This window comes from Palaemon carinicauda, chromosome 16 (genome assembly GCF_036898095.1).
Source record: "Palaemon carinicauda isolate YSFRI2023 chromosome 16, ASM3689809v2, whole genome shotgun sequence".
NCBI classification, from domain to species: Eukaryota; Metazoa; Arthropoda; class Malacostraca; order Decapoda; family Palaemonidae; genus Palaemon; species Palaemon carinicauda.
The window spans coordinates 122,292,042-122,307,041 of NC_090740.1; the positions used below are offsets into that span (position 1 = coordinate 122,292,042).

Below are 15,000 nucleotides of genomic sequence, written 5' to 3' on the forward strand. Positions count from 1 at the left end.
CTCTCTTTCTCTCGATTTCCCTACTAACCGACCGCATGATATGACATATTGGTAACTAACAAAGTATGTATGTTAATATTCCTGTTCCTCATAATTCCATATTCCTCCTTCGGGTTTATTGTTTTCATATTATTGTTTACTAACACATTCAACATTATGATTTATCCAGCAATAGTTCTCACGCTATGCTTACAGAAAGGTGACCTCTCTGTTTACGTTTGTTGTATCACGCAAGATTTTTTTTTTTTTTTCTGAAATCTGTGTGGTAAAATATATAAAACTAATACTCGATCTCTATGGAAAAGTATAATATGAATTTACTTCAGTAATGAAGAAATGGGTTAAAGAAATATTATTTATCAATGACTTTAGTATATCATACTTTATAATCAATATGTACTGGATGTGATTTGTATTTAGTCTGTAGTGAAATATATATCCCCAATGTATAAGCTTTCTTTTTTTTTTTAAATGACTACTTCCCGAATTAATTTAAATAACGTCATAATAAGTATTTAAATTAATCGACTATATCTCTAATCATTCTTTTGTCTTTATATTCATAGCTCATAATTGTAAATTCATTTGATAAAATCGTTATTAGTCTTATTTTAAAAGCCAAATTTATATTATTATATATCACTGTATTAATTATATGTTACATAAATCATCCATGCACTTAAAGATACTTGATTTCCACATCTTCCATAAAACAGCAACATTTAAAATTCTACGTAAAGACAAATGATATCAAATTGAATTCAAAAAATCAGCCACAATGAAATTGGATTTGAGGGTCCTTTGTTCAAGTCATACACGATAGTCTGTATCGTCCATTTGGTGTTCGAGTCGTACACGATAATCTGTATCGTCCATCTGTTGTTCAAGTCATACACGATAGTCTGTATCGTCCATCTGTTGCTCATCCTTCGGAAATATATCGTCGGAAATCTATCGTTTGTCTCTCCTTCTGCTGGACATCAGGAACCTTCAGTTTATCTTCTCTGCTCCTTATCATTTCCTCTCTGAAAAGGACAGGGAATTTCATTAGAGGAGAGGATGCTATGTCCCTCGACTTTGCCTACGGAGTGAATGAATATTACTAAAGAAAAAACATTGTGATATGAAAATATTCCACGTAATTTTATTCTTAATTGGGATTTTTTGTTGGGGGGGGGGGCGGCTGCAAGACTATTACAATATTATTTCTACATGCAGGAATTTGGACAATCTATAGTATTTAAGGTCATTGCCTACGAAGTGAATGAATTTTACTAAACAAAAAACATTGTATTAATAAAATATTCCACGTAATTTTATTCTTAATTGGGATTTTTATGGAATTTTTATGGTATTTTTTGTGGGGAGGGGGAGGGAGATGCAAGCCTATTGCAATATTATTTCTACATGCAGGAATTTGGACAATCTATAGTATTTAAGGTAACTGCCTACGAAGTGAATCAATGTTACTAAACAGAAAACATTATGAGAAAAATATTCCCTGTTATTTTATTCTGAATTTTTTTTTTTTTTTTTTTTTTTTTTTTGTGGGGCTACAGGAGTATTACAATATTAAGTTTACACGCAGGAATTGGGACAAGCTATACTATCCTAGGACAAATCGATTATTTTTTAATATTATACATATTATCTATGTAAGTTTAAATTGAGTGAACGAAAATCATTATAAATTGAACAAAAGATAAAACCTACGATGACACTAAAAAGTACTCAATCTCATGCTTATCCTTCTTTTAATTTCGGTCTCATTTTCATTTGGAAAAACGTATTGTCTGTCTTAAGGACATATCATTAACAATGTCTACATGTTCGTCCATAACCCTTATTTGTTTTCTCTGCATTTTCATTGAACATCATTCTATTTTTACCCTTTTTTTTTCTCTTCTTCAAATCTTCTAACATTTTTTGCAATTCTATCATGATTTCCTGAAGAGAAATATGTTATCCCTGAATTTTAAGTTGTTAAAGTATTCCCCCGTTAATGTTAGGTCCTACAGTTTCCCATTTAAATTCTTAAATCACTTCTTCTAGGTAGTAGGTTGGCCAGGGCACCAGTTGAGATACTACCACTAGAGAGTTATAGGATCCTTTGACTGGCCAGACAGTACTACATTAGATCCTTCTCTCTGGTTATGGTTCTTTCCCTTTGATTTAACATACACCGAATAGTCTGGCCTATTCTTTTCAGATTCTACCCTATCCTCATACACCTGACAACACTGAGATTACTAAACAATTCTTCACCCAAGGGTTTAACTACTACACTGCAACTGTTCAGTGGCTACTTTCCTCTTGGTAAGGGTAGAAGAGAGTCTTTAGCTATGGTAAGCAGCTCTCCTATGAGAAGGACACTCCAAAATCAAACCATTGTTCTCTAGTCTTGGGTAGTGCCATTGCCTCTGTACCATCATCTTCCACTGTCTTGGGTTAGCGTTCTCTTGCTTGAGGGTACACTCGGGCACACTATTCTATCCAATTTCTCTTCTTCTTGTTTTGTTAAAATATTTATAGTTTATAAAGGAAATATTTATTTTAATGTTACTATTTTTGAAATATTTAATTTTTCCTTGTTTCCTTTCCTTACTGGGCTACTTTCCCTGTTGGGGGCCCTGGGCTTATAGCATCTTGCTTTTCCAACTAGGTTTGTAGCTTAGCAAAAAATAATAATAATAATAATAATAATAATAATAATAATAATAATAATAATAATAATAATAATAATAATAATGACGTAAATAATTCAGGAGATGGGGTTTCCCCGTCTAACTGTTTTCTACTACGTTTATGTAGTGTTGGGAATCTCCCAGCGTTCAAAAATAAGATTCATCTATTACTTGTCTTTGATAGGCTTTCATTACTGCTGAAGTTTAGCAGAGTTAAAAGCTTTCCCTTTTTCTATAAATGCCATACATAGTGGTTTGTCATACTCTGTTGATTTTTCCATTAGCTGGTTATTTACCTAAGATTCATCTATTACTTGTCTTTGATAGGCTTTCATTACTGCTGAAGTTTAGCAGAGTTAAAAGCTTTCTCATTTTCTATAAATGCCATACATAGTGGTTTGTCATACTCTGTTGATTTTTCCATTAGCTGGTTATTTACCTAAGATTCATCTATTACTTGTCTTTGATAGGCTTTCATTGCTGCTGAAGTTTAGTAAAGTTAAAAGCTTTCTCATTTTCTATAAATACCACCCATAGTGGTTTGTCATACCCTAGTGATTTTTCAATTAACTGGATAATTATATGGATATGGTCAGTTGTTGAATACCCGATTCTAAAGCCGGCCTGCCCTCCTGGTTGATTAAAGTCTAGCTGCCTTTATATTTGTCCTAATATGGTCTTTGTAAATGTTACATATATATATATATATATATATATATATATATATATATATATATATATATATACATATATATATATATATATATATATATATATATATATATATATATAATATATATATATATATACATACACATACATATACATATATATATATATATATATATATATATATATATATATATATATATATATATATATATATATATATTACAAAGAGTAAGCTTATTGGGCAGTAGTGTTTCAGGTCTTTTGTGTCTACCTTTTTCTGAATTAGTATAATGATAATATTTTGCCAAGTTGTAGGTACAGACCATTCTTGCAAACATTTTGTGTAAAGGTCAGCTAGTTTTACTACTATGAAATCTCCTCCATCTATTGCTGAATCAATTTTTATGCAATTTTCTGTTGCTTTGGAGCTCTTTTGGGAGAAGAACACTCCAAAATCAAACCATTGTTCTCTGGTCTTTGGTAGTGCAATAGCCTCTGTACCATGGTGTTTCACTTGCTTAAGGGTATCCTCGGACACACTATTCTATCTCATTTCTCTTCCTCTTGTTTTTTTAGAGTTTTTATAGTTTATATATGAAATATTTATTTCAATGTTGTTACTGTTCTTAAAATATTTTATTTTAAATTTTGTTCACTTTCCTCGTAGTTTCCTTATTTTCTTCCCTCACTGAGCTATTTTTCCTGTTGGAGCCCTAGGGCTTATAACTTTCTGCTTTTCCCACTAGGGTTGTAGTTTAGCAAGTAGTATCAACAATACTGACTCGCGGTAATACTTTCGTTACTTCCTGCTGTTACTTATAGTACCAGCTCTAGTGTTTAATGATTTTTATTAAAAAAAAAAATTCTTATGTCACTTTTATAGAGCATTGTATATAAAAATTTCCTATTCACGCTTCAAAGCAAATATCTGCATGTTGTGAATTATGGCGATAAAGTAGAACACTTGGAAATCTCTAAATATGTTTAATGATTTTTATTAAGAAAAAAAAAATTCTTATGTCACTTTTATAGAGCATTGTATATAAAAATTTTCCTATTCACGCTTCAAGGTAAATATCTGTAGGTTGTGAATTATGACGATAAAGCAGAACTCTTGAAAATCTCTAGATATGACTAAATTTAAGTCGAAATCATTTGCTCCTTAACCCCCAGATCTATGTAATGGTAATATCTTTTTCTCTTTGTATTTCACCATGATCCCTAAATCAAGAGATTGGTTGCCTGCATTAGACATGGTTTATAATTTGTCATTTGAATAATACCAACCCCCACACCCTTGATCACACTAACAACAAAAAAACAATAATAATACCAATTCCCTAATATCGCAAGAGGGTCTGCTCCTCTCTTTTATTCTTCTCCTGTACTTCTCTTTCTCCCTATTTCCTTAATATTTCCCTTCCCGAGTACCTGCCTTTGAGCTATAAACTGGATTGGATCCAGGGGTACTCTTCCTTTCCCCATATTCCCAACTTCCCTATTATTATTATTGCTTGCTTGATCACACTATCTGACAAATGTCTCCTCTGCACAAACTTTCCCCTCACGTTATCATAAACTGGACTCATAGACTGAAGGGAAACAAAAACAAAACATAACCTTAAAACTATGTATTGTACAAACAATACATTCAGAAACCTATGTGGGATTCTTAATTCCCAATTTGCCTTTGAGAAACACATTCACTTTTTCTTCAGTTGCACAAATAAACAAAACATAACCTAAAAACTATGTATTGTACAAACAATACATCTAGAAATCTATGTGGGATTCTTAATTCCCAATTTCCCTTTGAGAAACACATTCACTTTTTCTTCAGTTGCACCAAAAAAAAAAAAAAAAAAAAAAAAAAAAAAAAAAAAAAAAAAAAAAAAACAGGCATATTGCGGAAGCCATTAAAGATTTTTGGTGATTAATCTATCCTAATGAAAGGTTTTTAGTCTTTCATTCTACGCTATCACATCTTTAATTACTAACTCCCAGCTTAATTCACCGGACAAAAAAGTTTCTATTTTTTCTTTAATTCCTTATCAATGATGTGGATATTAATCTCAGGCGTCACCATTCAGTGTGTTCATTTTATAGGTTGCATTAGATTTGTTCATATTTTTTTACCATCCTATGCATTCAAATCAACCACATGCTGTACAGCCATATGCGAAGTACTACAAGTAGGCAATCCTTTCAATTATAACAGTACTGCGTCCTGCATCACAAGCATCGATATATATATATATATATATATATATATATATATATATATATATATATATATATATATATATATATATATATATACATATATATATATATATATATATATATATATATATATATATGTATATATATATATATGTATGTATATATATATACAGATATATATATATAAATATATATATATATATATATATATACAGATATATATATATATATATATATATATATATATATATATATATTTATATATATATACATATATATATATATATATATATATATATATGTATGTATATATATATACAGATATATATATATATATATATATATATATATATATATACATACATATATATATATATATATATATATATCTGTATATATATATATTATATATATACATATATATATGTATATATATATATATGTATATATATATATATATATATATATATATATAGATAGATACATATATATTCATATATACATGTGTATGTGTATGTGTGTGCGTGTGCGTGTGCATGTATGTGTATTTAGATTATTACTCATTCGCAGTTTATCCGTTATTTCTCTAATTCCTCTCTGTACTGCGGTGCTATTTCTGTTGGAGTTCTGTGTTTTTAGCATTCTGCTTATTGGTCTGCCATTGGCCTGATTTTTAGAAGAAAAATAATTAAATTCTATTTCAACTGTTGTTAAGCCTTCATTACGTTTTTGTCATATCTATTTAACCTCAAAATAACCATGCTGTTATAACGTGAATGGTAAAACTTATCAAACTTTAGTATGTCATTGTTTTTTATTATTTATTTAATAAAGAAATTATAAAAAGATGTCTCACAACATATGAACTTAAGATAAGCAACACATAAGAGTAGCTTTACCAGAAAACTTATCTTGAAACGTATTCATCTCACCATGCCACAGGCTTCATATCCTGATGGAATTTGGAACCAAGATGAAAAAAAAAAAATCCACGAACCAAGATTTAAAAAAACCACTTTAGCCTAAAGGGAGTTCCACTTTAAGCTCTGGTGATTAATTTTAATGAGACTATTTCCACAGTTTGAAGTACTATCCTTCACTGACCCTACTTTCACCGCACACGGTAAAATAAAAAAAAGAAATAAAAAAAAATCTAATCGCAAATTCTCCCTTTAAATTAGACTGTTATCAACCGTATTTCAGTAAATTACGGGCGACCCTAATTTTACCATACTTTGTTATTATCTTTTATGGATTAGCGACCGTGATATTATTCCTTTACGTCGATATAAACGTTTTTAATATGGTAAAAATCCTGCAATAAAAGATGCCAGATATTTACGGTTCTTTTTAATGCAAATTATTCTTCACTGACCCCACTTTCCCCGCACACTGTTTAAAGAAAAAAAAAGAAAAAAAAACCTAATTTTAATCGCAAATTCTCCCTAAAAATAGACTTACTGTTATCAGCCGTATTTCAGTTGAATTACGAGCGACCATAATTTTACCATCCTCTGTTATTATCTTTTATGGGTTGGAGACCGTGATATCATTCCTTTACGTGTAATTAACATCACAAAAATCGGGTTGAAATGACAATAGTCAAGGGATTCTTAATTACTATAACAGACATTACTGTTATATATATATATATATATATATATATATATATATATATATATATAAATATATATATATATAGGTATATACACAAACATATATATATACATATATATATATATATATATATATATATATATATATATATATATATATATATATATACACACATATAGAGTATATATATATATATATATATATATATATATATATATATATATATATATTTATATATATATATATATATATATATGTATATATATATATATATATATATATATATATATATATATCTATATATACATATATATGTATATACACAAACATAAATATATATATATATATATATATATATATGTATATATATATATATATATATATATATATATATATATATCTATATATATATATATATACTGTATATATATATACAATATATATATTTATATATATATATAAATATATATATATATATATATTTATATATATATATATATGTATATATATATACTGTATATATATATATATATATATATATATATATATATATATATACAATATATATATTTATATATATATATATAAATGTATATATATATATATATATATATTTATATATATATATATGTATATATATATATATATATGTATATATGTATATATATATCAAGTATATTTTATATATATATATGCATATATATATATATATACATATATATATATATATATATATGTGTGTGTGTGTGTGTGTGTGTTTGCAGTTGTGTACTTTGGAATACATACATACATACATACATACATACATATATATATATATATATATATATATATATACATATATATATATATATATATATATATATATATATGTTATAATGAAGTGGATATGGACTACCATGGTGTACAGTATATTCACTAATGGGCAGAGCTGAAAAACATTTGAAAATTTAAAGAGATATATTAATTGTATTGCTGATTATGTTCTCCATAGGATCATTTCTAGTTATCACACCAAAATAATCTTATCTGCCTTTATTCATCATTCTGTTTTATAAATAACTGTTAACAAATAAATAGTTTGAAGTAATGACCAATGTTCTTTTTGGGTATTTCATCAAATCACATGAATAATGGGGCTGTAGGGTACACTCGAGGACACTATTTTATCTTATTTTTCTTCCTCTTGTTTCCTTATAGTTTTTTATAGTTTATGTCGGAGTTATTTATTTCAGTGTTGTTACTCTTCTCAAGATCATTTTTTTTCCTTTCTCCAATAGGCTATTTTCTCTGTTGAGGCCTCCTGGGCTCATATCATCCTGCTTTACCATCTAGGGTTGTAGCTTAGCAAGTGATAATAATAATAATAATAATAATAATAATAATAATAATAATAATAATAATAATAATAATAATAATAATAATAGGTGGTGGATACTGTATACATGCACACTTATACAGAGTATACAGAACTCTCTGACCTACCATAAATCCCTTAAAGCGTAGTCGTGGTGACAACCTGTGAGATGAAGGTGACTTCTTGATCTTGCAGGTCCATACTGATGCCGTTGCAGGTCAGCTCTTCCTGCGCCTTCGTGTACAGGACGACCGGATGGCTGCAGGGTGGCAACGATCTCATCGACCCGCCGTCCTTCCCTCTGCTGGTCCTGAGGCTGTTGATCCTGCCGGAGGAGGCGGTCAGGGACGGCCAGCAAGGACACAGCTTCGAAAAGATCTCCAGGAACTCTTTCCGGAAGTTATCGTTGAGCCAGCCGTAGAGGAGGGGATTGGAGCAAGCTGAGGACATCCCCGCCATGTGACACACGGAGTAGGCGACGAGCATGGACTCCGTGTCTTCTCCGAAGGGATTCCAGAGATCCACGATGACGTTATAAAGATTCAAGGGCAGCCACGAAAGGCAGAAGATTAGGGCGATGGCGATGAGCAGAGTGTTGGTTTTTTTCATCCTCAAGTCCTCCTTTTTGGAGCGAGAGGATCGCGTCGAGGCGTTCGTCATGCGATACCTCAGCTTGTTGCATATTCTAGCGTAGGCGACGCTGACGGTGAGGATGGGCAGGCAATACTGAACGACGATGACGAAGATGCTGTAGTAGGCCCGGCCGTGGAGGGTAGGCCATTGCTCGAAGCAAAAGCCAACGACCTCAATGCCAGGCAAGTTTACTTGGTGGTTCTCCAGGGTCCGCCAGATGAAGTTGGGAAGGGCTAATATGAAAGACATCATCCAGATGGCTAATAACGTTGCCACTGCCCCGACCTTCTGCAGGGACTTTTTGGTTGGATATACAATGACCTGGAAGAGAGAAAAAAAAAAGGTAAATCAATCATTGTATATTCCAAGCAGAAAATTAAGAAACGCAAAGCTAAGCCAAAATGCTTAACACGAAATACGATGGAAATATTACAGTGGTATTATAAGACAGTGTTTCAAGGAAAGCTGGCATATTTATCTAAATCTAAAGAGCTGTCATGCTATCCATCCATATTTCTCAATATTTAGACTAATACTGTACATTCCAAGCCGATAATAAAGAAACGTAAGGCTAAGCCAAAATGCTTAACTCATGTGAAATCATTACTGTGGGATTGTAAGCCAGTGTTCAAGGTAAGCTGACATATTTATATACTTTTAAAGACCTCTCATTAAGAATATGGTATTCATACATATTTATCAATGTTTACACTAATAATTGATCGACAAAAATTCACAAAAAGATTCGAAGACTTGTATTTATTGTTTTTGTGCTTTCTTACAAATTATCCAAAATAAGTAATCAAGTTATCATAAACACTAGCAAATACTAGGTTCTCAATTTATCTTAAATATATGTGCAAGGCATATGAGATTAGGAAACTTTGTAGAATCGTAAGGATGATTTCAGAATAGATAAAAATATGATCAGTCTGAAATGGATCTCATTTTACGGTGGTTCGTCCTATGAGGTGAAGTTTACAAAGAGAACGTTCTTTTACACCTTAATTATTGTACTTGTAGGATGAAAGGGAAAATCATAGTATTTCAAGCTGTATTCGTGATAGCAATATCAACTAAGCATAGAAAAGGGGGGAAAGGAAGCAAGATGAAATACATACCTATGGAACTGAATTATCAAAGATAATAATTCAATAATTGTCTTAATTAATCATGCATATACACATAACATATTCTATAACACTATTGTATAAAGTTTTAATATCGAATCCTTAATCATTCATCAATTTATTTATTTATTTTCATATGTCTATTTATCCAGGTGCTATTTATGAATTAATTAATATATCAATGAATTTACTAAATAAATCATGTTTTTACATTTAAATTTGCAGTATTTCCAAATTAACTATAAATATCGAGAGTTGACTAACAATCTCTATTCAAAGATAACTGAAATGTAGAGAGTTTAACAAATCGTACTTTTGCTTTTAAATTTGAAGAATTTCCAAATTGACTAGAAATACCAAGTGTTAACTAATAATCCTCATTTAAAGAAAACTGAAATATAGATAGTTTAACATTTGTTTATACGAAATTTAACATTTTATAATTTTCTAGTTTGTGACGATATCCTTTTATCGATACATTTATAATGAAAACTGTAAAGGAAAACAAACACATAAATGAGGAGATGCCTTAAATCCCATTCACTTAGAGTAATCCACAACAGAACCCAATAAACCCTAAAAAGCTCTTATCTACAGAGTAATCGAATCTATTAGTAACTCACTCCGAGCCTCTGGTGGAAAAGCCGAGTTAAGTAATCTATTTAGAGGTGATCTAATAAAGATAGAGAGTAGCCTGATTATGGACCAGAAAGGGAGTCATAAATAATTTGCTTGATATGCGGATGTTTAATCTTCCTCCAGGTTCATCCTTGCCAAGATTCTTGGGCAGGATGTGTTATTATGTCTACCGGTAGATCTAGATTTGTTTCAAAAATAGGTCTTTTTAAAGTAAATTAACTTTTATAAAGACATCTTTACTGTTATGGATTTAAAGGGAACCTCTTTTTATTCTGTATTTATTACAAACGATATCGGCGTCAATGACCTTCGATGTCAGGATGCCAGGAAACTCAAAATCACTCCATCACTTCCTCCCCAAGGTTAAGTATATCTCTTGCTTAGGGGTACACTCGGGCATGCTATTCTATCTTATTTCTCTTCCTATTTTTTGTTTTTTCTTTAATTTTTTTATAGTTTATATGCCAAGGATCTAATTTAATGCTACTGTTCTTGAAATACTTTATTTTGCTTGTTTATCCTTCTCTTGTAGTTTCTTTATTTCCATGTTTCCTCTCCTCACTAGGCTATTTTTCTCTGTTGGAGCCATTGGGCATATAGCATCTGGCTTTTCCAACTAGGGTTATAGTCTAGCTTGTAATAATAATAATGATAATATTAATAATAATAATAATAATAATAATAATAATAATAATGATAATGATAATAATATATTATTATTATTATTATTATTATTATTATTATTATTATTATTATTAATAATAATAATAATAATAATAATAATCATAATAATAATAATAATAATATATTATTATTATTATTATTATTATTATTATTATTATTATTAATCATAATAATAATGATAATAATAATATATTATTATTATTATTATTATTATTATTATTATTATTATTATTATTATCATTAATAATAATAATAATAATAATAATAATAATAATAATACCGATGAACGTATGCAATGGTAATTCATTCAAGCCAACGGAGAAATTGAGATTTTACTTCACAGAGGGTAGACTTGGTGAACGACTCAGTTCTACGTAAAGAAAAAAAATGTAGAAATAGCAAAATCTTTCTAACGAATCATGACTCAAAAGTCAAGCTTCAATACACATCTTCAATGAGAATTATTGAATATTATTTGCAATATTAAGTCGACAAGACTTTGAAGTCGGTTGAGATTTTGATGTATCAAGGAAAAAGCAAGGAGGAAAACTGTATTCACTAAAACAAAAAAAAAAAAAAACAAAAAAAAAAAAAAGAGCTTTTACGTTTGTATTTCGTTCGTGAGAATTTTTTTTTTTGAATTTGAACTGGGGATATATGAATATTTCCTAAGGCATTCCAGAGGGAGGAAGGAAAAGAACTACTTGCTCTCTCTCTCTCTCTCTCTCTCTCTCTCTCTCTCTCTCTCTCTCTCTCTCTCTACATATATATATATATATATATATATATATATATATATATATATATATATATATATATATATATATATATATATATACTGTATTTATGTGAAGATATAGACACGCACACACACGCACACACACACACACACACACACACACACATATATATATATATATATATATATATATATATATATATATAGCATATATATATATATATATATATATATATGTATATACATATATATATAAATATATTTGTTTATATATATATATATATATAAATATATATATATATATATATATATATATATATATATATATATATATATATATCTATCTATCTATATACCAAGGCACTTCCCCCAATTTTGGGGGGTAGCCGACACCAACAATGAAACAAAACAAAAAGGGGACCTCTACTCTCTATGTTCCTTCAGCCTAATCAGGGACTCAACCGAGTTCAGCTGGTACTGCTAGGGTGCCACAGCCCAACCTCCCACATTTCCACCACAGATGAAGCTTCATAATGCTGACTCCCCTACTGCTGCTACCTCCGCGGTCATCTAAGGCCCCGGAGGAAGCAGCAGGGCCTACTGGAACTGCGTCACAATCGCTCGCCATTCATTCCTATTTCTAGCACGCTCTCTTGCCTCTCTCACATCTATCCTCCTATCACCCAGAGCTTTCTTCACACCATCCATCCACCCAAACCTTGGCCTTCCTCTTGTACTTCTCCCATCAACTCTTGCATTCATCACCTTCTTTAGCAGACAGCCATTTTCCATTCTCTCAACATGGCCAAACCACCTCAACACATTCATATCCACTCTAGCCGCTAACTCATTTCTTACACCCGTTCTCTCCCTCACCACTTCGTTCCTAACCCTATCTACTCGAGATACACCAGCCATACTCCTTAGACACTTCATCTCAAACACATTCAATTTCTGTCTCTCCATCACTTTCATTCCCCACGACTCCGATCCATACATCACAGTTGGTACAATCACTTTCTCATATAGAACTCTCTTTACATTCATGCCCAACCCTCTATTTTTTACTACTCCCTTAACTGCCCCCAACACTTTGCAACCTTCATTCACTCTCTGACGTACATCTGCTTCCACTCCACCATTTGCTGCAACAATAGACCCCAAGTACTTAAACTGATCCACCTCCTCAAGTAACTCTCCATTCAACATGACATTCAACCTTGCACCACCTTCCCTTCTCGTACATCTCATAACCTTACTCTTACCCACATTAACTCTCAACTTCCTTCTCTCACACACCCTTCCAAATTCTGTCACTAGTCGGTCAAGCTTCTCTTCTGTGTCTGCTACCAGTACAGTATCATCCGCAAACAACAACTGATTTACCTCCCATTCATGGTCATTCTCGCCTACCAGTTTTAATCCTCGTCCAAGCACTCGAGCATTCACCTCTCTCACCACTCCATCAACATACAAGTTAAACAACCACGGCGACATCACACATCCCTGTCTCAGCCCCACTCTCACCGGAAACCAATCACTCACTTCATTTCCTATTCTAACACATGCTTTACTACCTTTGTATAAACTTTTCACTGCTTGCAACAACCTTCCACCAACTCCATATAACCTCATCACATCCCACATTGCTTCCCTATCAACTCTATCATATGCTTTCTCCAGATCCATAAACGCAACATACACCTCCTTACCTTTTGCTAAATATTTCTCGCATATCTGCCTAACTGTAAAAATCTGATTCATACAACCCCTACCTCTTCTAAAACCACCCTGTACTTCCAAGATTGCATTCTCTGTTTTATCCTTAATCCTATTAATCAGTACTCTACCATACACTTTTCCAACTACACTCAACAAACTAATACCTCTTGAATTACAACACTCATGCACATCTCCCTTACCCTTATATAGTGGTACAATACATGCACAAACCCAATCTACTGGTACCATTGACAACACAAAACACATATTAAACAATCTCACCAACCATTCAAGTACAGTCACACCCCCTTCCTTCAACATCTCAGCTTTCACACCGTCCATACCAGATGCTTTTCCTACTCTCGTTTCATCTAGTGCTCTCCTCACTTCCTCTATTGTTATCTCTCTCTCATTCTCATCTCCCATCACTGGCACCTCAACACCTGGAACAGCAATTATATCTGCCTCCCTATTATCCTCAACATTCAGCAAACTTTCAAAATATTCCGCCCACCTTTTCCTTGCCTCCTCTCCTTTTAACAACCTTCCATTTCCATCTTTCACTGTCTCTTCAATTCTTGCGCCAGCCTTCCTTACTCTCTTCACTTCTTTCCAAAACTTCTTCTTATTCTCTTCATATGACTGACCCAATCCCTGACCCCACCTCAGGTCAGCTGCCCTCTTTGCCTCACGTACCTTGCGCTTTACTTCCACCTTTTTCTCTCTATATTTTTCATACTTCTCTATACTATTACTCTGCAGCCATTCTTCAAAAGCCCTCTTTTTCTCTTCCACTTTCACCTTCACTCCTTCATTCCACCATTCACTGCCCTTCCTCATGCTGCCTCCAACAACCTTCTTGCCACATACATCACTTGCAATCCCAACAAAATTTTCTTT

At 31.4% G+C, this 15,000-nt stretch overlaps 1 protein-coding gene across 1 annotated transcript in view; it reads right to left on the bottom strand.

Moving 5' to 3' along the window:
- Positions 1-92: 92 nt before the first annotated feature.
- LOC137655124 (neuropeptide F receptor-like) overlaps positions 93-15,000 on the bottom strand; it is an 86,914-nt gene continuing 72,006 nt past the window's right edge. The window contains exons 2-3 of the mRNA XM_068389003.1: positions 8,682-9,507; positions 93-1,025 (exon numbers count right to left, since the gene is read on the bottom strand). Of these exons, the coding sequence (XP_068245104.1) occupies positions 8,692-9,507 (816 nt within the window). The 3' untranslated portion in view covers positions 93-1,025; positions 8,682-8,691. The remainder of the gene's footprint in view (positions 1,026-8,681; positions 9,508-15,000) is intronic.